A 26,315-nucleotide genomic window follows, 5' to 3' on the forward strand; every position below is an offset into this window, starting at 1 on the left:
GTCATTATATATATATATATATTTAAATTAATTAAAAAAATAATATAAAGTTAGATCATTAAAGTTGCACACGAGAGAGTGAATTTTTTTTTTTGAGAATAACTTTTTACATATATAACTTTTGAATGACTTTTTGACCCTCCCCCCCTCATGAAAATACAAGGTAAGCAAACAGCTTTGCTCATACGTATTTGCAAAAATCATTTATTGTGGAAAATAGTAAATTTTGGTTTTGGAGGGAAAACGATATGAGGTATCTATTCAAGTTCATAATTCAAATAATGTTTTGTATCGTGATCTCAAACCTTTTTTCTCCTCTCATCTTGTTGTTTTCAGATTCTCAGCACCAAACAGACGAGCGTGGCACTGATACGTCTGAAGTTGTGAGCGAGAAGCTGCAACGTGATGGAGGTTGAGAATAAAGAAGGAACCGAGAGCCCTCTGCCCAACGGCAGCACCCATCCACCCAAACGTGGACGAGGCAGACCACGAGGGTCACTCAATAAGAAGTTCACTGCTGAGAAAGCGCCGACACCCAATGCTAGGCCATCGAAAAAGGTGGACTTCTTTTCTCCTGGCATAGTCATAAAGACCAAGGTGAAGAAACGTGGTCGACCAAAGAAGATAAAAATGCCCGGTAGGCCGAGAAAGATCCCGCTCACGCCTGAGGAAGAATCAGAGAGACTTCACAGGTTGAGTTTACAACGCAAGCGGAGACTGTCAAAACCCCTTGGAAGACCACGCATTCATCCCATCGCTGAAGGTCCCAAGGTAAAAAGGGGAAGAGGAAGACCACGCAAGTATGGCGCAAAATCCGGTTTGCAAAGCGGCGGAGCCAAAAAAGATGGCGTCGAAAGCAACATTGATGTCGCCAATGGCCCTCCGCAAAAAAGAGGGAGGCCAGCAGGCTCGTTGAAAAGGAAGAGGGGTCGGCCCGCAGGTTCTACCAAGGTTGCCAAGATTGCCAGGGCCTCAGATGGAACCCCAAAAAAGAGAGGCCGCCCTCCAGGTTCTCCCAACAAGGTGAAGAAGATTCAGCGGGCTGACGGATCTCCGCGCAAGAGAGGCCGACCCCCAGGCTCTGGCACCAAACTGAAGGTCATTCAACGAAACCCCGACGGAACTCCTCGCAAGAGGGGACGACCTCCAGGTTCTGGCAAAAAGGTCAAGATTGTCGAAAAGAAAGTCGGAGACACTCCCCGCAAGAGAGGCCGACCTCCAGGTACTGGCAAAGTCAAGGCTCGTACCGCAGAAGGTGGAGAGACGGGAGGTGAGAATGCTGATGTCGCCGCTCCGCGTCGTAAGAGAGGACGTCCAAGCAAAGTCAGACTCGCAGTCGTTCTCGAAAAACTCCCCTCTGCGTCCACGGAGGAAGACGAAGAGGAGACCGATGCACCCTCTCCCAAACAATCTCGCACCTCTGATGATTCGTCGCAGAATCCAAATGATGAAGATGAAGATACCAGGGTGAGCGAGAACGACGCAGACCCAGAAGAGGAAGATGAAGATGACGCCATTGATTGTTCAAAAGTGAACAACACAAGTGAGAACGAGATGGTGGGCAAATTCAAAAAAAAGAAATAAAAAGATAAGGGGCTTCATTGAAAATTGGTGGGTATATTTTTCGAAGGGTTTTAATAGGCTGTCAATAATTTTTTTTTTTTTAATATGACGAAGTGTGCTTTTGATGTTGCCCGCCATGCCAGACTGTATTCTCTCTCACTTATTTTGAATCTCATTAACCGAAATGTTTGCTCACAGTCTGATTGAGCACAAATGACTTCTTTTTGTTTGTTTTTTTTGTTTTTTTTTTTGCATGGAAAAAACATTTTGTCTGCATAATTTCAAGCATGCAAACTAGAAGGACAAGTATGTAGCCTGTTAAAATCATGGGATCCAAAAAGATGCACAATTAACGGTTCCATTGAAAACGTTACCATGCTAAGCACACACCTCATTTACAAATGGCCTGTGCCAATAATTTCAAAGCAACTGACAAACCAGACTCTTTCTGATGTAGTATCCTCATACCTGTGCAGTAGTCCGTGTGCACAGGATTTTAAAGTACTCAAAGTTAATTTTTAAAATTTAAATCGCCCAGACGGTTTTTAGTCGAAGTAGTAGTGGCTGTGAAAATCTGCAGCTTTTTCGAGGATTTCGAGTTAAGCGTGTCTTTGCTGTAGATTTATTTCTTTTATCATCGTCGGTTCGTTTATACTTCAACTTTGTAAAATCAGTCCCGCCGAGTTCAGTGTTTTATAGTGAAACGGTCTTATTTTATGCTTTGTATCATCAGAACTTTGTCTGATAGTTCGGTCACATATAGGTGTTGAGTGCTTAAAAGACACCCTCTCATTTTTGCAAAAATATTGTGATTGCTTCGTTTTTCGATTCAAAATGTGAATACATACAAATTCTGCTTCTACAATAGGCTCATGGGTCCTGTTTTTTTTTTTTTCATATCATTTATGGCTTTTTATATACATTTCTTGTTGCTCCTGTCTTTTTGAACTTTTTCTAATGTAACCGTTTTTTTTCCCCCTCTTTGATTTGCTTAGTGTAAAAGCGTAGACTTTTCTCTTGCTATAAACCGTAGCTCTTGTCTTGATTAATTTTCATGTATGATTTAGTTTTAATCTGTATGTACCAGTAGATGCTGAAAACAGATTGTTTTAGCTGAGATCTTGCATCTAGAAATGTTCTTTCATGTTAATAAAACAGTTACTGTTCAGACATGATGGTTCAATAGACATTAAGTGCATCACGCTTTCTAATTAGGTTACTCATCTGTGCTGTAGTATGAAACATTTCTGTAGCGCCGCTTTGTATGATTCATTTCAATTTGTGATTTGGATGATCATTGTTGCTGATTAATAACCAATTAAATCATACCATATTCACAAAGTCTCGTTGTCCTGTTCATTTACTAGAGTTGCATGTGATGGGAACTCTTACAACTCTCATTTCAGAAGTAACTTTTTGCTTCCGTTTCCCCACTCGCTCAAAAAAAAAAAACACTACACGGGAGGAGCGAGTAACAGCATCAGCACTTTATTAGAATCAGCACATGGTGGGCAAGCAGACATGCTTTAAAATGAACCACGAGTTAGCAGCTTGGCTCCAAATGCTCAGGGACAGGAACTGTTATTTTATGCATCTCTGCAGCACATATTTACAAATGAATAGAATGCATAAAACAATGTATTCAGGATTTTTTTTTTTTTTAAGGAATAACATTCACTGCCATACATTAGCTTTACGGTTTGGGTTAATGCTGAATGTAGGGGATGTTATTCACACATGATGATCTTGCATTAAATTCCACATTAATAAGAGCAAATTCTCATAGTTTCAGGCGCTGGACAATATGTCCTTATTACCAAAAAAATGTCCTGTTAAACTTACAATCACTATAACGAAGGTAGTTAAAGTGCCTATGTATATTTAACAAACACGTGCAGAGGAACATCCCTGAACATTGTCGTCTCCAGTGCTGATAAGGTGTCTGCTCCCACACTGAATCCCAAATATTTACAAATACGTTAAACTAGTCACATTATCATTTCTCTTTCAGTTTGCATATCAGCAGTTATTCTTTCAGCCCAAAGACATCATGGTGCCAGTAAAGTCAGGAGGTGCAAGGGGTTAATATGATCAGGATCAAAAAAAAATTCTTTTTTTTTTTTAATGGCATTAAATATATCAAATAAATTGCATTTAATTGCATCACAATAATCTTGAACATATAAATAGAAAAAAATATTTAAATCAAAAATATTTTATAATGTGGTCGCTGATGTAACATTCAATCTTCATTTTACGCCAAATCTTTTATCATCCCTGTTTTCTCCTCCAAACTCAACTGATCTTCTGGCTGACATTAATGTCAAAGACATAACATCAAAGAGCAAAAGTGACGATTTGTGATTCCCCTTAAGTCGACTGCAGACGCTTAAGTATGAAGTGAAACATCCTATAATCTTTCTCATATTTTTTAAACGTTTTAAATCTTAAAATCAATTATAAAAATTGCACCATGTTTTACATTATGATATAGAAGGAGTTAACATCCTAGATCAGACATTTAATACACATGGTCTTTACCTCATCATTGAGGTAATACCGTAAATCATTCAGGTTTTTAAAGATCCATATTAAGAAGTGAAAACAAGTTGCTGCTAGGAATCTATATATGAAGAAGGGCTAAAAAAAAAAAAATTGTGTATATCATTTTTACTTTACTACTAATTTTTCATTGCAGATGCACTTTGTTAATACTGTAGGGATAAGACCACGGCAGTTGTTTCTGGGTAAAATAGTACACTTTGGCTTCTATGCATAAATGCATGACTCGATCCTAAACTCAATCTTAACTGATCTTTGCGTTTCATTTTCCCTCTTTAGTTATTCAGGGGTTCATTTGGACCAGCGCTACAAACCTAGTGAAAACAAGTTGCTGCTAGGAATCTATATATGAAGAAGGGCTAAAAATAAAAAATTGTGTATATAATTTTTACTTTACTACTAATTTTTCATTGCAGATGCACTTTGTTAATACTGTAGGGATAAGACCACAGCAGTTGTTTCTGGGTAAAATAGTACACTTTGGCTTCTATGCATAAATGCATGACTCGATCCTAAACTCAATCTTAACTGATCTTTGCGTTTCATTTTCCCTCTTTAGTTATTCAGGGGTTCATTTGGACCAGCGCTACAAACCTATATTATTGCATCACTTTTTTGGGGGGCCTGAAAAGGGCCAACACATTCTCTAATCTAAAAACATGAGTAGATATTCCTAACCGAAGGAGTTTTTGAGTAAGCTCGGGCACTGTTGCAAAGCACTCAAGAGAGGTACAAAGAAATGCAGTGACAGACAAAGGGAAGGAGAGGCACTGCGTCAATGACTGCACACACACACACTGGATTCAATGAAAGGCATTGGTGGGGAGAAAAGGAGGGGTGGAGTTCACACAAAGCCTGAGTCTCCTGTCCTTGTGCGTCCCACGAGAGGCTCAGTAGTAGAAGTACACTGTCGTAAAAGACAAGAAAATAGAAATACATTATTGCAATTGATGCTGTCATGCTGATTCAGGAATAAATTCAGCTTTTAAATTTGATGCATAAATCAACTAGATCTTAGTTCGCTTAGTAAAAGCAGCTATTCTATTATCAGTATTTAAATAGCAGCTGCAACACAAGATTTGTTTTTCTTATCTATATCATTACATGTATGCCTTTATATGACTAAAATTCACTGCAAGGTGGCAAAACATCCTATGCTGGGAATAAAATGAAATAAATACTAACGTTTTATTTTTACTGTCTGATTTACAAGTAAATCAACCAACACTGATTAGTGTTTGTGAAATTAAATGATAGTTTCTACTCACTGAAAACAATGCCCATCAAGATGACCCCAATAATTCCCATCATGATCATCATCTGTAAAAGAAAAAGAAAGTAAATATAGTTTAACTCTATTCGAAAGCTAATGAATAAAGATATACATTTATTCATGCAGTCTATATTTATTAACACAAATTATCCACCACCCTATAAATATAGTTTAACTCTATTTGAAAGCTAATGAATCAATTCTGTTTGAGAAACGCGACTGCATGAATAATATCTTTGTGTATATGTGTAAAACAATTTTAAAATGAAAATTTTATATAAGATCAAATGTTTAGCACTATGTCAAAAGGTTACCTTTTATAACTTTGATTTGGGTGATTAAATAAATACATTTAATTACATTTAATAAAATATATTTAATTAAACATTTTGTTTCTCCAAAATATTAAATTTGTTTTTGGGATTTAAAAAACTCTTAGAATATTTCAGATAACATACAATTCCCTTTATCGGTGATGTAAAAGTTTAAATTATAAATCTTATCCAGCAGTTTATGTCTACTCAATAAAGTGATAGAAAACAGTAACATTACTTTTATGAATTATAGGCATATTTTTTTTATCGATCCCTTAATTTGTCATCTTTGAAAGAATCATACTAAAACATTTTAAAGCCTTTTTCTATTTCTTACAGAGAAGAAATACTTTTCAGAAAGTTCTATACTCCATGTAATAATACAACAATACATGTAGCTTTTCTGACCTCATATTAATTGAGAGAGTACATGGAATATTTATACTGTTTTTTTTACTTTTCATTTGTCACACTGCAGGACTATCTGAAATGAAGACATAAAAATCGACCCATAAGAATGTGCATACTTTCAATATTTCTCTCACAAGTATACGCTTCGCTAAAAAAATACAGAGTACATTTACAAAAAGAAAGTCTGCAGTAAGAGTAAAGAAGTGCAAAAGGAAAAAGAAGAATAAAACAATCTAGTTTGGGAAACCAGGATGAGAGAGATTAAAAGTGGGACGTTTCAATAAAAGAAGGAGGATCTGTGGATACGGAATAAGAAAGAGATACGGAAAAGGGAATGAGGCATGAGGAGCAAAAGAGAGAGAGAGAGCGATAGCAAAGGGCGGGTTACATCCACAAATCACAGCTGGGTTTTAATACAGAAATGCTGTAATCCAGATTGGGACTAGAAGCCCCCTCCCTCCATTCCCACTCGGAGATGCCATTGGACGGGCAGCTGTTCGGCCATCTGGGGCAGGCGGTGGGGGGTTGGTAAGGGAGTAATAAATTTATGCTGTCTGGAGGGGAAGAGAATGAGGGGGAGTTTATAAATCTACACTGAGGGGATGGATTGACAGATAGCTGGATGGAGAGATAAAAATGTAATATGTAAAGTGAGGCTGTCAGAGGGCCAGACGGACCAACGGAGGCTTGTACAAGATGTCCACAACACATCAAAGTTCCTCTCCATTTAAAACAAGACATTTTTCCTACTAAGGAAAAAGGAATAAATTCAATTATATATGAATTCTTTAATTAGAATGTAAAAATATGTCAATTTGCTAAAGATTTATGACCCATGTCATGCTCCAAAATGCTCTTTCTATAAATAGATCATCAATGGAATTATATAGGTAATTAGTAAGTAACAAATTAAACAAGATGGTAACCGCCTGATCGTCTGCACGTCTCAGGAGTAGCTGGATTTATTCTGCTACTGCAGTACCTAAGCTTGCGCCACAACTGCAACGTGCCTAATATATCTCAAACGCTCGCCAGCGCTCTGACTTATGGGCCGGACTGCATTCAGGTTATATCCAAATGAGAATGCTTCTGCTTTAGTGTTGAGTCAGCTTTGCCTCATGAGCCATCATTACTGCTGGCAATATAGAAACATTATAGAACTTTTAATTTGTATATTTACCAAGTATCTATACTAAACTATAAATCGATAGGTTAATCTTTAAAACAGAGACTAATATAATCATTTAGATTTTTGAATCAGTTGATATTTTTAGTATTATTTATAAGTGAAAAACAAAATCTAAATTCAAAATGTTTCCTTTAACAAATTTCTGTTTAAATTCTTATGTAAATTAACTGAATGCAACAGTTTACATAAGAATGGTTTTACAGCTTATTTACATTACAAATACATTTCTTGAATTAGGTCAGATGTGTATTTGCATTCAGAGATTTCATTTGAACTGTTTTAATTTATATATGTATCTTAAAATAATTTAAATTAAAATAGGACTTGAGACCATGAACTCCAGACGTGAAAAAACCCAACTCAGCATCTACAGTCAAATCGTACTAAATATCCCAGAGCGCACCTTAATATTCTTCCACCAGTACTTGTTTTTCAGTTTAGCAGCACTGCTCTCAAACTGCGATGCTCCGGCCTGCAGCGCGTCCGCCCGGTCGTCCAGTTCTGATAGCTTCTGATCTCTTTCCAGAACCTTGTCCACATTCACACGCATGATATCAACCACCTGAACACATTTGCAAAAGACAGACACAGCAACTTAGCATTTAAGAAATCAGAGACATTACTGCATTGAATCAGTGAGATTCAATGTGAAACTGAAAATCGATTAATAGAAATATATACGTCTTCATAGACACTTAACATTGGAAGCAATATTAGGATTAATATTGCATGAGAGACTGACTAGTACCTCAAAATTAGATAGCATTTAAATTTTATAGTTCCAAGAAAGTCCATCCAAGAGCCCATCTAGCTCTGATAAATTTTAGTCTGCTCCTCTAATTTTACTGACTTCCTCACTGCTATAATTAACATTTTTACTAATATATAATGTCACATCCAATATATTAAAAGCCATAAAAAAATATACTGATCAGAATATAATATAAACTTGAAAAAGTGCAGTATTTAGTAGCTTTAGTAGACTTCCTTGAAACGTAGGCCTGTACTCAAGTTCCCACATTTAAGTACAGGCTACAGCATATCTTCTTCTGTCAAAATTTTATTCATTATAAACTTTTTTTTTTTCATTTCTATATTTGACTCTTTTTAGAGTCAAGATTCATCTAGTCCAGCTTGTTTTTCAACATCATATTTTAGTTCATATTGGTAGGGTTTACCTCATCTACTTGGGCCTGTGTCTGTTGGAGACGACGGTTGCTGCTGAGGTTGGGAGGTTGGGCGCCTGGGCCCCCCTCACCCTCTGGGGCTCCAGGGCTAGCAGTGGCATCCGGGGCAGACCTGAGGGGAGAAGTGACAGGGATTGGGAAGGCACATTTTTTGTGCCTTTAAGGCTTCCTCTGCACCACTGGCTCTGCATAGGCTCAATAAGACACATATGAATGTTAACAAATTAATTAGAATTGGGCCTAAATTCAGCAGGCCATGATGCAGTCAAAGCTCAATAAAAAGCCTGACAGATGTGGGATAAAGACAGTTTAAATGAAATTTGTCATAAAAAAAGCATTACATCACATTAAATGACTGGTGCTAGGGTGCAAATTAAAAGGGGTGAGGTGTTCCCTGGGTCTATTTAAGGCTCCCCAAAAGAACAAAAATGTCTTATAGGACCCTCAACCGTGTTTTCAGTAGCTTAAAGTTATTCAGTAGGCTACACACTTGGAAACAGAAGTCGCGTTTGCATTGGGAGGTAAGTAACCACAGCAACAGTAGGCCTAGCTGCTCGATAACTTTGTTAGGATTGGCACTGGACGTAGATCGATAAAGATACAAAACACTATAATAAAGAACTTATATGTTTTGTTTAAAACGCATTGCCGATAGTTATTGCTGGGATAACGGTTATATGGGCGGCAAAAGCCGCTCGAGACCTGCTTGCGTCGCGAAAATTACTGAAGGGCGTCGGATAGTTCTCAGTGTTTAGTGCAGGTAAGTTTTGTGTATGTACATAGGACCATGATTTCATAGGATTCTCGATGCAGTTTCCCCTAAATTCCGATAGATGGAGCAGGGCACTAAAGTCCTCGCAATTTATGATGTATCAGCTCTTAAAACCGGAGAGATTTTGCGGTGCTGTTAACGAACTCTCTAGCAAACAACCGCAGACGCCGAATTACATATGCTAAATATAATACAGAGAGCACAATAAATTGCGTTTTAATATTTCAATACATCTCAGGCATAAAAAGTAGTTTAAAACAAAACCTCAATAATTACTGAATGAATAAGGGTTTTTGCTTTTAACTACACTAGCGTTTTGTTGGAAATATACGGTACTCACATTTTGCTGGCAGGTGCTTTATAAAACAGACCGTCGTCACGAAAGATACACAGAGAGAGAGAGAGAGACAGTGTGTGTGAGAGAGAGAGAATTAGTAGTCAATAGCCAAACTTCTTGTATTGACGATAAAAAAACATACATAAGGAAGAAAAACTATTTATCGTAATAAACTCTATAGCAATACAGTGTATAATAATTCCTCGATGATGGAAGCATGAAGCGATGTCTAGACCGCGTCATCACAAAAAGTGCTGCATTACCGAAAGAGCCTCAGGCGACTAAAGCCTCGAAACACAAATCCAGTCTTCCCGTATGAAGAGCTTCCTTCAGTTTTTCACACTGAATGCGACTATATAATCCTCCTGAGAGCACGTATTGGAAAAAATATACGCAGTCAAGTGACGACTTAATTAAAATGACAGGCTTCAACTTTTGTTAGGCTGTTGGAAATATCAGTAAACCAAGAGACATTAGCATGATAAACGCTTTTCTAGAACGGATTAAAACGACCTGGACGAAAAAAAAAATAGTCCTCCCGTCTCCGCATGCAAGTGTATGTATGCCTGAGTGAAAGAGAGAGAGAAGGGGAGGGGATGAGAGAGAGAGAGAGAGAGAGAGAGAGAGATCACGAACACTTTCAGTGACTCTCTCTCTCTTTCTTTCACACACACACACACACACCCCTCCCGCTCCTCGCGGTAACGTTAACGGGACAGCACTGCGGTGGTTGAGCATACTGTAGCTACACTTTCAACCCCTCACAGGCCTGGTATTTTAACTAAGAAAGGAGGAGAGGCGCAAAAAAATGGGCGTATGCTTTAGAACAGACCACCATCATCTCAGAAGTGATGTCTTGGAGCTTTCTGCTTGCATAAAACATGATCTGCACATGTGCAATGCTATTCATTTGTGTATGTGGTTAATGCAAGTGGCATGCAAATCCTTTTGAGGTGTGACATGAAATATTTTTCTTAAATGCAATATGCCTAAACAATCCAAACTAAATGGTAAAATCTCTTTAGGCAGACATGTAGGTTGGCATTAGTGTCGTTTTGGCTGCATAAGCAGCAAACGGAAGCAGTGCAGCCAATAATAAAGCTCAGCAAAGTGCTACAGACAGTTCGGTCGCTGTGGTAACAGCATCACTGTAATGACTGCTGAGCTCACAGCAGCAATCAAAGAGAGAAATATTCGGCCCTGTGCCCAAACTATGGCCAAAGAGCTGGCCACTAATGGCAAAACTGTGACTCAGATAATCAACCAATTGAATGAGTTGGAAACAGATTCTATGACAATCAAGGAAGAGCTGTTTTTTTTTCAGGTATATAGTGGATGAATCATTCTGTCATCAAATTAAACATTTCTTATATAGTTTAGGTGAAGGTCTAATTTTTGGATTCAGGATTCTGTGAAACATTAGAGAATGGTTTGAAGAAAGCATTAAAAAAAGTTTTTTTTCTTTTTTTTGGGGAAGTTAACCGATATGTCCATGAACATTAAGATTTCAAGTTAAAAACAAAAATATTAAGCAGCACAACTGTAGTGACCATTAATGATAAGAAGAAATGTTTCTTGAGCAGCAAATCAGCATATTAGAATGATTTCTGAAGAATCATTTGACATCGAAGACTGGAGTAATAGCTGAAATCGCAGGAATAAATTACATTTTAAAATATATTTAAATAGAAATCAGTTGTTTTAAATTGTAATAACATTTCAAATAATTTACTTTTTATAATAAAAAAAAAATCAGCATTAGTGAACATAAGAAAATTCTTTCAAAAACATAAAAAAAAAGAAAGCAACTGGTGTAACTGGTCACCATTTAAAACTTGTAGCAGTTCACTTAAAGTACAAATATTTAATATGTTCATTAAATTAATGAGAATAATAATGCGTGTAAAATAATAATACATGTAAAATTGCAGTAACATCAGTTCAGGCACTGCCGTCACTGCTCGAAAAATATGTAAACTACAAATACAAATTCTTCACCTAATACAGTGGGTCAATTAATAATAAGTTAGAGTACTTCATGCAAATAAGATCCAAGAATGAGCCAGGTTTTCACTAAAATAATTTATTTTCAGCTTGTCCATCTTGATATCTACACAGTTTTACATTTTCCAGTTTGAGACCATCTTTACAAGTTTCATTGATCTAGATATCAGATACCTAGAATCAGAACAAATTCATATTTTTAATAAATAGTAGTCTATTGCTCAAAAACATTTTTAAACCAGGAGCAGTTTAGAAGCCCTTTTCTAATGTTGCCTCACAGAACCAACGGTGTGTTTGGGGAATACAATTTCCCTCATTCACATACTATTCATAGCACACTGATAAACATTTGTTTTAAACATTCATTTCATTTACATTTCTTCTTTTTATATTAACCACTTCATATTACAAACTAAGACTTCGGATAACGTGAGCCTGTGACTTTAGATTGCAATAAATGGCATAATATCACTTCAGTTCACACAGACCCGCTTACATTTATGGTAACCAAAGCTACACGAGTTGGCCTGGTAATTTACTGTAGGCTATGACTGAATAATCACAGAAGCAGCTCTATTGTTTCCATGGTTTACATCTACAAGAAAATATCTACAACTACATGTTGCTGCTAATAAGAGTTAAGCAGACAGACATTATTAGCATTATTATGAAGGTTTTAAAGCAGATGTGTGCCTGTAAATGCCTCAGTAAGTGTCTTAAAGTATAAATACAATAAACTTTCAAAACCATCCATTCCACATCTAAAATCAGAATTTCAAAAATCTCTCAAGATATACAAATATGTTAGTTGAGCTTTTCCATTACAGTTTGTTTTGCCAGTAATTATCAGTAAAGCATTCATAACTTGATAAATATAGGGGAAAAAAGATAAAAAACAGAAATACCCAGCATACGGACTCATAATTAGATTTATGCATGTAAAGTTTCGTCAATACGTGATTTATTAGGACTACATAATGTTTTTAAAGTGAATCGAGATTATATTCCTTCAGTTTAAACTGAATCTAACTGCTCTTTCTGTTTCTGACTCGTAAAATCGTAAATTGTTTTGGCTAAAATTGTGAAATTGATATTGGGAACCCTCTTTAGTCAAATAAATAATTAAACAAATAAAAATAAATAAATGGATAAACAGCATAGGAGAAGTTCAGCGTGGAGAGTGGAAATAAAGTGGAATACATTGCCCTCAGCAGCACTTAACATGTTCAGCCATCACTTCTGCATAAGTGCATAATGACTCAGACTTTTTTGACCTAACGAACCAATTTGTTTTACTTTTTATTTACACTGATGTCACTTGTTTTTTTTTTGTTTTTGTTTTTTGAGCCAGATGCACTTTAAGAATGATCTTTGTAAACTGTTTTTGTAACCCTGGCCCTCACAGAGTGAATCTAATAACATTCACTTGAGCATCTGTTTTTGACTAAAGCTAATGCAACTAAATGGCTAAAGACATTGACTGAGGCTAAGCGATCAAGGGCAGGTTACAGTGCGTGATGACACAACGCTAAAGATTTAGACATCTTCAACCAAGAAACACAAACAACAAGGCCAATGATTAGTCACCTGGCCTTCACCCACGGCACAAAATCACAGAATATATAAGAAAATTAAAGCAGACACCCACACACTTCACGCCAAAGTGTTGAGCGCTAAATACTGGTCCCAAAATTATCTCCACTCAGAGCTGCAAACAGTTGACTGCAGACCTTTTTAAATATCACTTATCATATTGCTGGCATCGCTGGTAGCTGATACATAAACTGCTAAGTGCTTGTTCAGAAATGAATAACTTGCTCTTATTATTTGAGTATCCAAAGTTAAAAAACCCTACTGTTGTGGTTCATTGAAACAAGTTCATAATATAGTAATTGAATTAACTAAAAAGACATACATTATATATATATATATATATACAGGTGCATCTCAATAAATTAGAATGTCGTGGAAAAGTTCATTTATTTCAGTAATTCAACTCAAATTGTGAAACTCGTGTATTAAATAAATTCAATGCACACAGACTGAAGTAGTTTAAGTCTTTGGTTCTTTTAATTGTGATGATTTTGGCTCACATTTAACAAAAACCCACCAATACACTATCTCAACAAATTAGAATACTCTTTTTAGTTAATTTAGTAAAATTCATATATAGTTTAATACATAATTTTAAGTAAAACATCTACAATGATAAAATGGTAATTAAGAAACATTTCAGGTGTTTCCTTCTTTTTTTCTTTCTCTTTCTCCATTCAAAATGTTGCAAACAAAACATGTTTTTGCCAATTCCTTTATGACATCATTCTCCAGGAAATTACATCATTTTTTAAAACAAAAGCACAAAATAAGCAAGTATTAGCAATTAGGAATACTATGGATTTTTTTGTGTGTGTATTAGTTGCTTTGTCTTATTTAAAACATTCAATCTTTTTGGAATTGGTATAATGAATCAAAATTATTATAAAAAAAAAAAAGAATTTAACAATGTAAGCTAACTCTCAATTCTTCATTTCAGCTCTTCATCTTGTTAATTTTCTCGACACGGTGTAAATAATAAAGTTAGAATTAATGAAGTGCCTTTTTTTAATAGAACATATTCCTTAAAGTCCTCATTTAAATATCTTCCTTAAATGACAAATTACAGAGTTCAAACGGTACTACATAACACAAATGACCCAGGTGTTTATCTGCATACAAATAAACTGTAAATAAAATTATGTAATCTAGAAAGAGTGATATCACATCCACCCTCATATTTTTGGCCAGAATTACAGTTTTTCTCAGTCGCTTTGGTGCATTTCTCACATCACTATTTACATTTGCACAACAGTTAGTTCAACCTCCACAACATTTAGTCATTTGTGCACATCATAGTAGCAGTTTCTCATTCCTTCGAACAAATTGCAAATGCTTTTGGACATGCATCAATTGCTTTCATACGTGCTACATGCTGGATGTGGAAATATTTTTGTTTTTTTTGGACCATTGATGGTGCATTCCAATAGAGGGCACTAGTGAAACTACACAAGGTTACTTGCCTTTCAGAAAGAAAACTATAACCCGTTTACTGTGGAGTCTTGCTGCAGCATCACAGTCTCTATTATGAAATTATCACTACCTTATGTTTATAATTGCAGCTATTTCTGTGGTGCTGGAGGGACATAAACGCTCCTAAGCCTTTTTCCATGTGTGGTCCGGGACAGCGGAGTTCGTCTGCGTGTCACAATACGGTTCAGTGCTGTCAGAATTTGCCGCAGTTGCTTTTTTCCTCTCCTTCTCCGCATTCTCTCCCTCCTCCACAGCAACCGAAATAAGAAGCGGGGATTTTCTGTGAAAGAAGGGAGATGTATTAAATGTGACGAAAGTGGGTGTGTTCCATTCAGAAATAAATGCGTGTATGGCTTCACCCTCCACAGTAAGCAACAAGGGGTGAGGAGGTCAAAATAAACATTCAGAATGCACTTGTATGTCATCTTTCACACCATTTTTTTAAATTCAAGTCGGCCGCTGATACGGTCACACAATGGTTTACACCTTCAGTTGCAGCTAATTTAAAATCTTTATGCACCGTTTTTTGTAATTAACGAGAGTGCAGAATTCAGTTAGCGAGTGCACGCTCTGAACAACTGTAAAAACAGGTAACAAATTGTGCAACATAAGCAGATCTTAATTTAATGCTGCAATCGACACCTTTCATTAATTTTCACTTTGTTCGCAACTTAATAGATTTAGTTTAAAGGGGTCATATGATGTTGCTAAAAAGAACATTATGGTGTGTATTTGGTGTAATGCAATGTTCAATACTTCAAGCGTGTAACAGAAATGTTATGCCCCTTACCGTACTGCAATGCCGTGTCCTGTGAGCGGAGGCCGACGGGCTTGAGTGAGCGGAGGCCTTAACTTTTATAAAGAATATCTCTTTGGGTTTGAGACTTTAGTCTTTGCAACTTTAGGGATCTTATCTATGCACGAACAGCTTGTAACACTCCAAAGAGAAAGGAAAATTTGAAATTGCATCATATGACCCCCTTTAATAGTGCAGGGGCATTGTTGCCCCAAGTCCCCGTGGCCAGGGGAAGGCTAAGCCTTTCCCAGCCTTACACACACTCCGCCTATGGTTGTGCACAGGTGTAACAGCGTTGAAGATGTGCTGTCCCGATCTAGAAGCACTCTTTATCAACTGTTAGCCATTCTACTCTCTGCGGGAGTTTTCCTCGTTCATTCTCGCAAGTGTCTACATTCCTCCACAAGCATGTGTGAATGCAGCGCTGCAACCGCTGGCTGATCAGATCACAGACACAGAACAACAACACAAGAACAATAACACAAGACTCCGTTATAATCATCCTCTGTGACTTTAATAAAGCAAATCTCTCCCGTGAACTGCTAAAATACAGACAGCATGTTACATGTCCTACCAGAGACAGTAATATACTGGACCACTGTTACACCACAATAAAGGATGCATATCACTCTGTCCCACAGGCAGCTTTGGGGCTCTCTGATCTCTGTCTGGTTCATCTTATATCAACCTACAGGCAGAAACTGAAATCAGCTAAACCTGTAATAAGGACTGTAAAGAGATGGACTAATGAAGCAGAGCGGTATTTACAAGCCTGCTTCGACTGAACTGATTGGAGTTTTTTGAAGCTACTGCCAACAATCTGGATGAGCTCACAGAGACTGTAACTTCATACACCACTATCTGTACGGATATGTACATCCCTACCAGGACTCATTTAACTTACAACAATGACAGACAGCTCTGTCAGGCCAAAGAAGATGCTTACGAGAATGTGGACAGAGTCTTGTATAAACAGGCCAAAAACACACTGACAAAGGAGATCAGAGTGGCTAAGAGAAACTACTCCGAAAGCTGAGAAACCTGTTTTCAGCCAATGACTCTGCTTCAGTGTGGAAAGGACTGAAAGACATCACCAATTACAAGACCCCATCCCCCAGCACTGTGCTGACTCAACAACTAGCCGACAATTTTAATGAGTTCTATTGCAGGTTTGAATAACCCTGTCTCACACCCCACAGGCACCACCATCTCTCCGGACCTGAAGTGGAAGTTCTTGAAGTGAAAAGACTCCATTGTCAAAAAGGCCCAGCAGAGGCTGTACTTCCTTCGCCAGCTGAGGAAGTTCAACCTGCCACAGGAGCTGCTAACACAGTTCTACTTTGGAGTCACTGAATCCGTCCTCTGCACTTCTATAACTGTCTGGTTCAGCTCAGCTACCAAAACTGACCTCAGAAGACTACAGCGTATAGTCCGGACTGCTGAGCGAATCACTCATACAACCCTCCCCACTCTCCAAGAACTGAACTCATCCAGAGTGAATAAAAGAGCTTGCAAAATCATTCTGGACCCCTCACTCCCAGCCCACTTCCTCTTTGAACTGCTGCCGTCTGGTCAGCACTACAGAGTACTGAGCACCAGAACAGCCAGGCATAAGAACAGTTTCTTCCCTCAGGCAATACATCTCATGAACGGTTAACTTGCCAATAAACATGTAAAACTCAACACTATTTATACATTTATTTAACACACCGTACTTCTTATTCACATTTCCTTGCATTTGTACATAACACACCTGTACACTAGGGCTGTCAAAAAAAAATTAGAATTTTGAACATTCGTCGAATTTAAAATAAAAATCTACATTTGAATGCAAAAACGTTGCATTCAGACTTTAGGTGTGCGTTAAGGAGGCAGCCTTATCAGTGGCGCACGAGATGCGATGACGATGTAAGTGTCATTGCATTTTAATGTTTTTGTTAGCCTATCCAGTTGAAGCCACTAGATGCGCCGCTGCTGCATTGTTAATTACAAATATTGCGGGAAAAGAGAACATCAATGCGGAGAAGATCTTGTTTACGTCAAAACTGAAACCAGCCGTTCACACAGAACTTATATTTCGCGCATTTTCTAGAGGTGCCACAGGAGCTGCTAACACAGTTCTACTTTGGAGTCACTGAATCCGTCCTCGGCACTTCTATAACTGTCTGGTTCAGCTCAGCTACCAAAACTGACCTCAGAAGACTACAGCGTATAGTCCGGACTGCTGAGCGAATCACTCATACAACCCTCCCCACTCTCCAAGAACTGAACTCATCCAGAGTGAGTAAAAGAGCTTGCAAAATCATTCTGGACCCCTCACTCCCAGCCCACTTCCTCTTTGAACTGCTGCCGTCTGGTCAGCACTACAGAGTACTGAGCACCAGAACAGCCAGGCATAAGAACAGTTTCTTCCCTCAGGCAATACATCTCATGAACGGTTAACTTGCCAATAAACATGTAAAACTCAACACTATTTATACATTTATTTAACACACCGTACTTCTTATTCACATTTCCTTGCATTTGTACATAACACACCTGTACACTAGGGCTGTCAAAAAAAAATTAGAATTTTGAACATTCGTCGAATTTAAAATAAAAATCTACATTTGAATGCAAAAACGTTGCATTCAGACTTTAGGTGTGCGTTAAGGAGGCAGCCTTATCAGTGGCGCACGAGATGCGATGACGATGTAAGTGTCATTGCATTTTAATGTTTTTGTTAGCCTATCCAGTTGAAGCCACTAGATGCGCCGCTGCTGCATTGTTAATTACAAATATTGCGGGAAAAGAGAACATCAATGCGGAGAAGATCTTGTTTACGTCAAAACTGAAACCAGCCGTTCACACAGAACTTATATTTCGCGCATTTTCTAGAGGGACATCTATCACCGTTGCACTCGAGTCTCGCACAAAGAGCCACATGTTTAGAAAGCCATGTAAAATTAATGCAAGTTTAACTTTGAAAAACATATCTCAAGACTTTATGGCGGGGTTTTTCCCCCATCCCACTGCAACTCATGTTTTTAAATGAAAAATGTACTCTGTGTGATTGGTTTTCGGCCCTTTGTATTAAACTATGAATACATACATGATGCTGTTTTGTTTATAGTTGTTTAAGCAACTTAATTATAATTGGTTTATAAACATTATTTTAAACATTATGCTCTTTTTTTGACAGATAGTCATGTTATCTTATGCTTTGAATAAACGTGCATTAGTAATATTTTGCTCGATGCGCCCTCTTGTGGCCTCAGGAGAGAAGCCAAAAGCTTTTCTTAACCCAACTGAAATTATACATTTTAGATTCGAATATAATTCGAATAATTCGAATAATTCTTAACAATTAAGTACAAAATTTGAATGTAGTTTTTCAGCCATTTTGCCCTACTGTACACACAAATACCATCTATTGTCTATTTGTATATTGTGTTTTTCTTCAAACATTTGTATATTGCAATTTCCTATTTACTTTTCTATTTTTATTATCGGTCTTGTCACTGTCATTCTATTTGTGCTGTGGAAGCTTCTGTCACCATAAGAAATTCTTCGTATGTGTAAACATACCGGGCAATAAAGTTCTTTCTGATTCTGATTCATACTCATAACAACATCACAAATATTATTACATTACGTTTAGCAAAAGTTTGTGCAGATCTATGTCGGGATCTGGTTGGGAATAAGAGGTTCTGATGAAAAGCAAAGAATCTTTGGAGAAAACAGTCCATTAATGACTATCATGATTAGTCTCTTTTCAAAGTCTCTGTGTGTGTGCGTTGTTTGTGTGTGTGTGTGTGTACCTGTCTCCACTCTGAGTGATTAATCGTCTGCAGGTCTCCATCTGAACATCCAGGCCTCTTTTCATGCTGCACATCTCCATATATTCATGCAAATGCCTGTTCATATCCGACTTAGCAGTTGCCAACTCCAACTACACACAAACACAACACAAAATTTAAGTAACAAAAAGTCACCTTAAAAGGCATCCTTTAAAAGATCATGCGATATTATCAAGAAACCCCTCTATGTTGTTTGCCTTGCTTGATAAAATGCTGTTATGTGTTTGGCTAAAAACACCTTCATGTAGATGATTGGGCACAAGCAAAAACTTTTTACCTCAATTTGGTCAATGGTGTCTTGATATTCCTTTTCACGGGACTTGAAAAGGGACTCTGTGTCCTTTATTACTTTCTCTATGGACTCCTCCTGCTGTGTGAGACAGTGTGAATTAACAAAAAAAAATGTTTGAGAAGTCTTGAGGTTCTTTCTCTACATAATGGAAATATTTTGCAGAGAGTGAGAGAGAGACATCTAGATGAAATGTATCAAATTAGTTAAAATGGCAACTCAGTGCTTTTTTTTTCTCCTTCGTTTGCTTTTTATAGCAAAACTAATGAGCCAACAAAAACCACCAAACTGTAATAGGTCTAGCATGAGCGTTTTCATATTACGCTTGTATGACAGGGCATTTTATCCGTGTCGGCTCAAAACATTTGGATGAGAAAAAGTAACAGTACAAAAATAAAGCAAATCAAATCAAAAAAAATATATGATGGAATTTTTTAAAGGTACAGCAACACCAGAAGATAAAAGCTTTTTACTACAATACTGTAGTTGTTTTTCTTAAAGCAATTAAAAACTCTTTAAAAATGTATAAACTTGAGATTTGATGACTTGGTTTAAATAAACATTATGTGAATGTAAACTTCAATTTCATATTGGATGTTTAAATGACTATTTTTCCCAGGTGTAACTGGATCTTTATCATGCCAATTTCATTTCCAAAGTCCATCACTGGAGCTGAAATCAATTAAGACAAACGTACATCTCCTTGGTTCTCAACACTTAAGGTGCATCCTGGAAAATCTTCCCAGAGTAACAGAGTTTCCTCCGTCTCTTCCCACGCAAGACTGTCGCAGTCATCGTCAAACTCACACTCACGCCTGTGGCATAAGAACAAACACTAATTATCTTAAATTATTTTAAACAGTCTGTATTCAAATCCAATTAAGTGTGTGATCCTCCAAATAACAACACAAACCAGAATGTATCAGATCTATGATTGTAGTAGACCATTTTTTTTCATTAGAAGTACTATTTATTTAGTTGATGTGCATATCTTCTTGCTAATTGAGAAGTAATTTATTATGTTTGAGTAAAACGGATTAACAGGACTTTCTTAACTGAAATTTCTGACATTCAATGGTGCCACTTACAATTGGTTAAGCATCCTCTGCATCTCCTCATTGATCTCCTTATTCCCGCTCTCCTCACTTTCAGAGATGCTTACTGGTTCATCACTCTCGTTCCCCTTGAATGTCTGCGACGCTGGTTTACGAGGACGGTGGGTCAAGGTTGATGGAGGTGTGGCTACTTGCTAGAAAAAAGTAATGTGAATGAAAAATTAAAATTAAAAACAGAATATATAGTCTTCGGTGTCACATGATCCTTCAGAAATCATTCTAATATGCTGATTTATTTGAACTCAAACACATTTGTAACATTATAAATGTCTTTACTGTCACTTTTTATCAATTTAATGCATCCTTGCTGAATAATAAATAATTAATCAATTAAAAAATAAAACGCTTACTGACCCAAACCATTTGATAGTGATGTAAATAAAAATCTGGTATAAATTAAAATATTAAAAAAAGAAAACCTTAAGAGTATTCGAGAAAGGCGGGAAGTAAGGAATGGTAAAAACACACCGAAAATAAGGCGTACCTGTATCTAATGTATTTCATGTAACTGCAAATGCAAATAGTGATGATGAAAGACAAACCTGGAAGATTTGAATCATGTCTTCGCAATTTCTCTGTTGGGCTACATCACACAGACGAGCCGTGATGTCAATCCTGCGACAGATATCCATGTCCACTTTCATGGCCTTCTCCTGGATTTTACTGTCCAAATCAGAGTGATTCTAAAGGAGAGAGGATGTGAAAGCCAGAATGAGACAAACTGAAATGGAGTGGATAGATAAAGAGGATCAATTACTCTGCTGAGACATTTGTGGGACACCATTTGACTGGACTTTTTTTGTGCTTCCATTGAAATAAACAATATTGGCTAAATGAGGTATTTTTCAGGTCGGGTCACATGAACGTTGTCATTAACTCACATTGCTCATGAGGCCTTTGAACAGAACCAGCTCTGCTTTAAGCTGCTTAACCCTCAGAGTAAGTTCATCCTGACACACCTCGCTTTCCTGCAGGTCCTGAAACACACACACACACACACACACACACACACACACGTCATCAGATGCGGCAAGTGTCTTATTTTAATTCATTTAAATATTAAATTGATTTGATTTTACCTCTTCAAGCTCTGCAACCTTGTCCTGTAGATCCACCCGCACTGTGTATTCATCTTCCCATCTAGAATAATTAATAAAACCAGAATTGGCCAAACATCAAACTTTTTTTCTTTTACCTTAATCAGGGAAAATGCCATATCTATTTTGATGTGCATTCAATGAGTTTTACTATTGTATACCTTGGCTTTGATCATCCAAGAAAGTATTAAAAACAGACTGTAATGAATTCTACTGTGGCTTCCTTATAATTATGTCATAAATAAATAAATAGCATTATATTTTTATATTTATTATTCTTGAAAAATACTTTTAAAAGTGAAATGTGTAATTTCTGTGCCACTAGCATAACAAACAGAATTGACCTTTATTTGAATGCACATTCAATGGGCTGTACTGTTGTATATAGAATTAAATTAATTTAATAATAAAAAATTTACTTTGTAAAAAAAAAAAAAAAAAGAATTTGACTCAACTTAACTGAGTCTGTACAGCTTTATGAAAGCAAACATGAAACTCCACTTCCACACGTCACAGAAATACAACCACTAGCTAAGAGCGAGTGAATCTCAGCTAAAAATAGAATCTCTCATGTAACATGACCCTAGACTTTGGGCTGATAATACTCAGTCTTCTCATGTAGTAAATCATCTTCTTTTTTTTGCGCAGAAAGCGTTACGTAACATGTCACCAGACTGTACGCATAGGGGACAAACGCTACAGCCTGAGACAGGAAGTGCAGGACCGTTCACACACACGTTCCTTCCATTTTAGGCCATTACTGCAGTATCACTGCAGGTGTTAGAGCACCTTTTTAGATTTATGTTAGAGTAACGCTCAGATAACATCCATATAACCTTCTTCATCTTGACACACCAATGAATATACAGACAGCTGTAAACCAGGTGCCACTGCATCACATACACAACTAAAACAAAGACAAAATATAACAGAAAAGCATACAACCAAGTTTTTTTTTTCCAGAAATAAACCTGACTGTTGACATAAAAAGTGCTATTTTGGCTGGGATTCAGTGGCTTTGGCAGCTGGTAGTAGTCTGGGGAGGCAAGAGAGAGATTGTTGAATTATTCTCTATTGGCATCCTGGCTCAGTTCAGTACTGCATTGCAGATGCTGAGGCGCAGAGGGGAGGCGGCTGAAGTTGGAATGAAATATATGGAGAGATGAAGAGAGAGATTCATTGAGAGGAGGGGTTATATAGGGTATTAACATAACAACTTTGTGCTATTTTATTCAGTCATGTATTCTTCTGAAACCAAGCTGAAAGTATAATTGAATACTAATTAGAATTATTCATGGTAAAATATTACTGCATTACATTATTACCTATTAAATAATATGATATAGTTAGCCAAAAAAAATTATCATAACAATCAAAGTCAAAAAAAAGAAAAAGAAATGCAATTCAAGCTTACAATATTTAAAATTAGGGGGAAAAAGTATAATAAATAAACCTCAAAAATGAAATAACTGTCTCGCTTTAACTACTGAATGCAATTAAAACCACTACTATATTTACTATTACTACTAGTACTATTTTACTAGATTCAAATTTGTTTGTTATGGGGGCTTAGGGCAAAAATGCCGCTAAAAATAACAAAATTCTGTATTATAAAATACATTTTTCATTATATCAAAGTATCTAATCCAAGCATGACATTATATATTTAGAAATAATATGCCCCCATATAGGTAAAAAAGGCCCTGAAATTGAGACTGATATGAGCTGTATTTTTTTTATTCAAGAGGTACAAAGTGAATTTCTATTTAAAGGCTACTTCATGCCGCCTCAAAAATGTCAACTGAAAAAGGATTGAAATGCTGAGCGAGAACCAGCCCTAACAGACTTGTCTTGCTAAAGAACAAAAGCACTTCTTCAGCGCAAACACATTCATCATAAAAATTTGACAAAATGTTTAATGTATTTGCATTAAGTGCATCTACTGTACTAGATCTTTTATGAGGGCCATAGGCTTGAATAAGCAAGGCCCTGTTAGAGCTATCGCAAGAATGCTGAGTGATACACTATTATTAACCTGTAATCTCACCTCACAGAGGGAAAACCTGAGGATGTGTGCTTTAGTGGATGTTGCTTTGTTATTAAAGATTCTGCTAAAAACATAAGTGTTAATGTCAGGATTCACTGGTCTTTATTAACAGACTTTGATATAATGTAAGATTGATATTAATATTTTGTGTTATGGTAATGGCATGACAGTAATGAGGTTTTTCAGTTTTTCGAGAAAAAAAGAAAGAAAGAAACTGGAAAAACTTATACAATGATACAATATGTTAACTAACAGTTAATGATTGATATTAATATTTTGTGTTATGGTAATGGCATGACAGTAATGAGGTTTTTCAGTTTTTCGAGAAAAAAAGAAACTGGAAAAACTTATACAATGATACAATATGTTAACTAACAGTTAAATTAACTGATTGTGAATTAAATGCCTCTAAACATGTTTTAATGACATCTAACAAAGGTACTCTCAGATCATAATATAAAAAGATAAAATAATTTTTTTAAAAATCCCAAAATACAGAAATTGTGACATTTCAACACTCCTAAAAATGTGGGGGAAAAGGTCATTTAAAAATACACTTCAGTTTAAATAAATTATAAATCTATTATTTAATACTAGAATTATTGTTTAAACAAACAAACAAACAAACAAACAGTTATCTTTAAATTAGGGGAATTTCTTTACATCCAAGAAAATGTTCTCCTAATTAATAGATAGATAGACAGACAGATAGATATACAGATAGATAGATAGATAGATAGAAGCCTGACACGAACGGGCTATTACAGAAGCTGCGTATAGCGCGCAAAGTGGTGCGTAAAGGTGTGCGTAAAAGTTGCACTTTGAAGCTCTATACATCCGTTTACAAGAACATCACATCGCGCTCATACTGACCTCCGTTTGTATTCGTCTCTCTCCCTCTTTACCTTGGCCAGCACATTGTACAAGGCCCGAATCTCTGGGGTGATTGTGTCGATCTGGACACCCACTCCGTCTGGAGGCACCCATGGCAACACACCTGGCCCCGAGACCCGCGTCTCACGCCTGCTGCTGAACCTCTGATTATACGACCACACAGTGCCAGGATGAAATCTGGGTGGAGGGTTGCTGGTACAGCCGATACCAGTATTGACATACTTCCCGTTAATATTGCTGAATGTTTTTGGAGCAGGATCAATCGGGCTGATGGGGAAATTTGGAGTAAGATTAGAGTTAGAGTCCGTCAGATTGGATGGGTTCAGGTTTTCTACTGTTGTCCTGTTATTGGACTCGAGAGGGAGGATGATGTTATTGAGAGTCGGTGACGGTGACAGCAAGGCTCCGGACAGATATGCGGTGTCGTTCGCGTTCTGAATGGGTATCAAGTCGGGCCTGATAGGAATCAAACCAACGAAGCCGGTTTGCACTCCAACATCTCGCGTTAAAGGCTTCTTATTTTCCACACACTTCGCGCTCTCATCCAATGCCTGTTGCAGTTGCTTTTCCAATACTTTATTCCTGCGTTCCAGTTCATGTACTTTGGCTAAAAAGCAGCGAAAGCGCAAATTTAGAGTTTTGAGGACGCTGATGTTGGATCCCAGGTCGTTTCGCAGGGCCGCGGCGCCAGGAGGAGGTGGAGACACCCGGTGGAGATAGTTACCCAGGTGCAGATACGGTGTTCCCGGAGGGGGTAAAGCGCCTAGGTCCAACCCATCTTGCCCGATGCCACTCGTGTGTTCGCTTAAAAAAAGGCCCGCTGGATCGGTCCAGTGGCCCGACGACGCGGAGTCCGCGAAGCCCGTCACCTGGTTCTGCTGGAACGGATACACGTTTTCCCCCAACACAGGATTCATTCTGGAGTAGGAAAATCTGAAATGCTCAAAGTCCGGCATGAACACTGATTTAACTGCGTGTCTTTGAAGCCGATCCTCTGAAGTGAATAAACTGAAGGAACACTTGACCGATTCAGTGGGACCAAATGAATGAATCCGCTCACCCGACGACGCGGAGTCCGCGAAGCCCGTCACCTGGTTCTGCTGGAACGGATACACGTTTTCCCCCAACACAGGATTCATTCTGGAGTAGGAAAATCTGAAATGCTCAAAGTCCGGCATGAACACTGATTTAACTGCGTGTCTTTGAAGCCGATCCTCTGAAGTGAATAAACTGAAGGAACACTTGACCGATTCAGTGGGACCAAATGAATGAATCCGCTCAAACTCAAGCCTTTGATTATGACTGTGACAGACTATAATGTTACGCGTATTTGCATGCCATTTGCTATAACATTACCTTACCAGACGTGGTTTATTTTCTTAGAGAAGATTGAACGCGTCTTCGTAGGGGATCAGCCAAGCTCCAGAGCAGAGATAAACATGAGAGGAGCAACTGCGGCTCCTTCATACCGTGATTGGTTAGTAGAAGCGCCTCAATCTCGCACATCGCCACAGCTTGCTTATTTGAGCAGACTTCAACGTGTCTTGTTTAATTGATGCT

The 26,315-nt window shown here is 37.4% G+C and overlaps 3 protein-coding genes across 6 annotated transcripts in view; 1 reads left to right on the forward strand and 2 right to left on the reverse strand.

Annotated features, from left to right (window-relative positions):
• LOC107739507 (chromosomal protein D1-like) overlaps window positions 1-2,658 on the forward strand; it is a 3,822-nt gene extending 1,164 nt beyond the window's left edge. For both annotated transcript variants that reach the window (XM_016551645.1, XM_016551646.1), the window contains exon 2: window positions 337-2,658. In XM_016551645.1, the coding sequence (XP_016407131.1) occupies window positions 406-1,584 (1,179 nt within the window). In that variant the 5' untranslated portion in view covers window positions 337-405 and the 3' untranslated portion in view covers window positions 1,585-2,658. The remainder of the gene's footprint in view (window positions 1-336) is intronic.
• A 2,088-nt stretch (window positions 2,659-4,746) lies between these two features.
• On the reverse strand, window positions 4,747-10,162 carry LOC107739509 (vesicle-associated membrane protein 2-like). The gene is made up of 6 exons (XM_016551648.1): window positions 9,872-10,162; window positions 9,612-9,627; window positions 8,491-8,611; window positions 7,716-7,874; window positions 5,394-5,445; window positions 4,747-5,032 (listed from the first exon to the last, which is right to left on the reverse strand). Coding segments are annotated over exons 2-6 (351 nt in total). The 5' UTR covers window positions 9,614-9,627; window positions 9,872-10,162; the 3' UTR covers window positions 4,747-5,015.
• LOC107739505 (intermediate filament family orphan 1-like) lies at window positions 9,441-26,315 on the reverse strand. 3 transcript variants are annotated; one of them, XM_016551644.1, is made up of 11 exons: window positions 25,816-26,315; window positions 24,735-25,593; window positions 21,797-21,857; window positions 21,599-21,694; window positions 21,260-21,400; window positions 20,691-20,851; window positions 20,300-20,417; window positions 19,591-19,680; window positions 19,275-19,405; window positions 14,571-14,958; window positions 9,441-9,452 (listed from the first exon to the last, which is right to left on the reverse strand). In XM_016551644.1, exons 1-10 carry the CDS (start codon window positions 25,931-25,933, stop codon window positions 14,802-14,804), a joined length of 1,932 nt encoding a protein of 643 aa, XP_016407130.1. In that variant the 5' UTR covers window positions 25,934-26,315; the 3' UTR covers window positions 9,441-9,452; window positions 14,571-14,801. The 3 variants fall into 3 exon arrangements, with proteins under 3 accessions (XP_016407130.1, XP_016407129.1, XP_016407128.1); XM_016551643.1 differs by having other exon boundaries at window positions 19,591-19,683; window positions 25,816-26,314; XM_016551642.1 differs by lacking the exon at window positions 25,816-26,315 and having other exon boundaries at window positions 19,591-19,683; window positions 24,735-25,767.

This window comes from Sinocyclocheilus rhinocerous, unplaced genomic scaffold (assembly GCF_001515625.1).
Source record: "Sinocyclocheilus rhinocerous isolate Xijiao unplaced genomic scaffold, SAMN03320098_v1.1 scaffold314, whole genome shotgun sequence".
In the NCBI taxonomy this organism is placed as follows: domain Eukaryota; kingdom Metazoa; phylum Chordata; class Actinopteri; order Cypriniformes; family Cyprinidae; genus Sinocyclocheilus; species Sinocyclocheilus rhinocerous.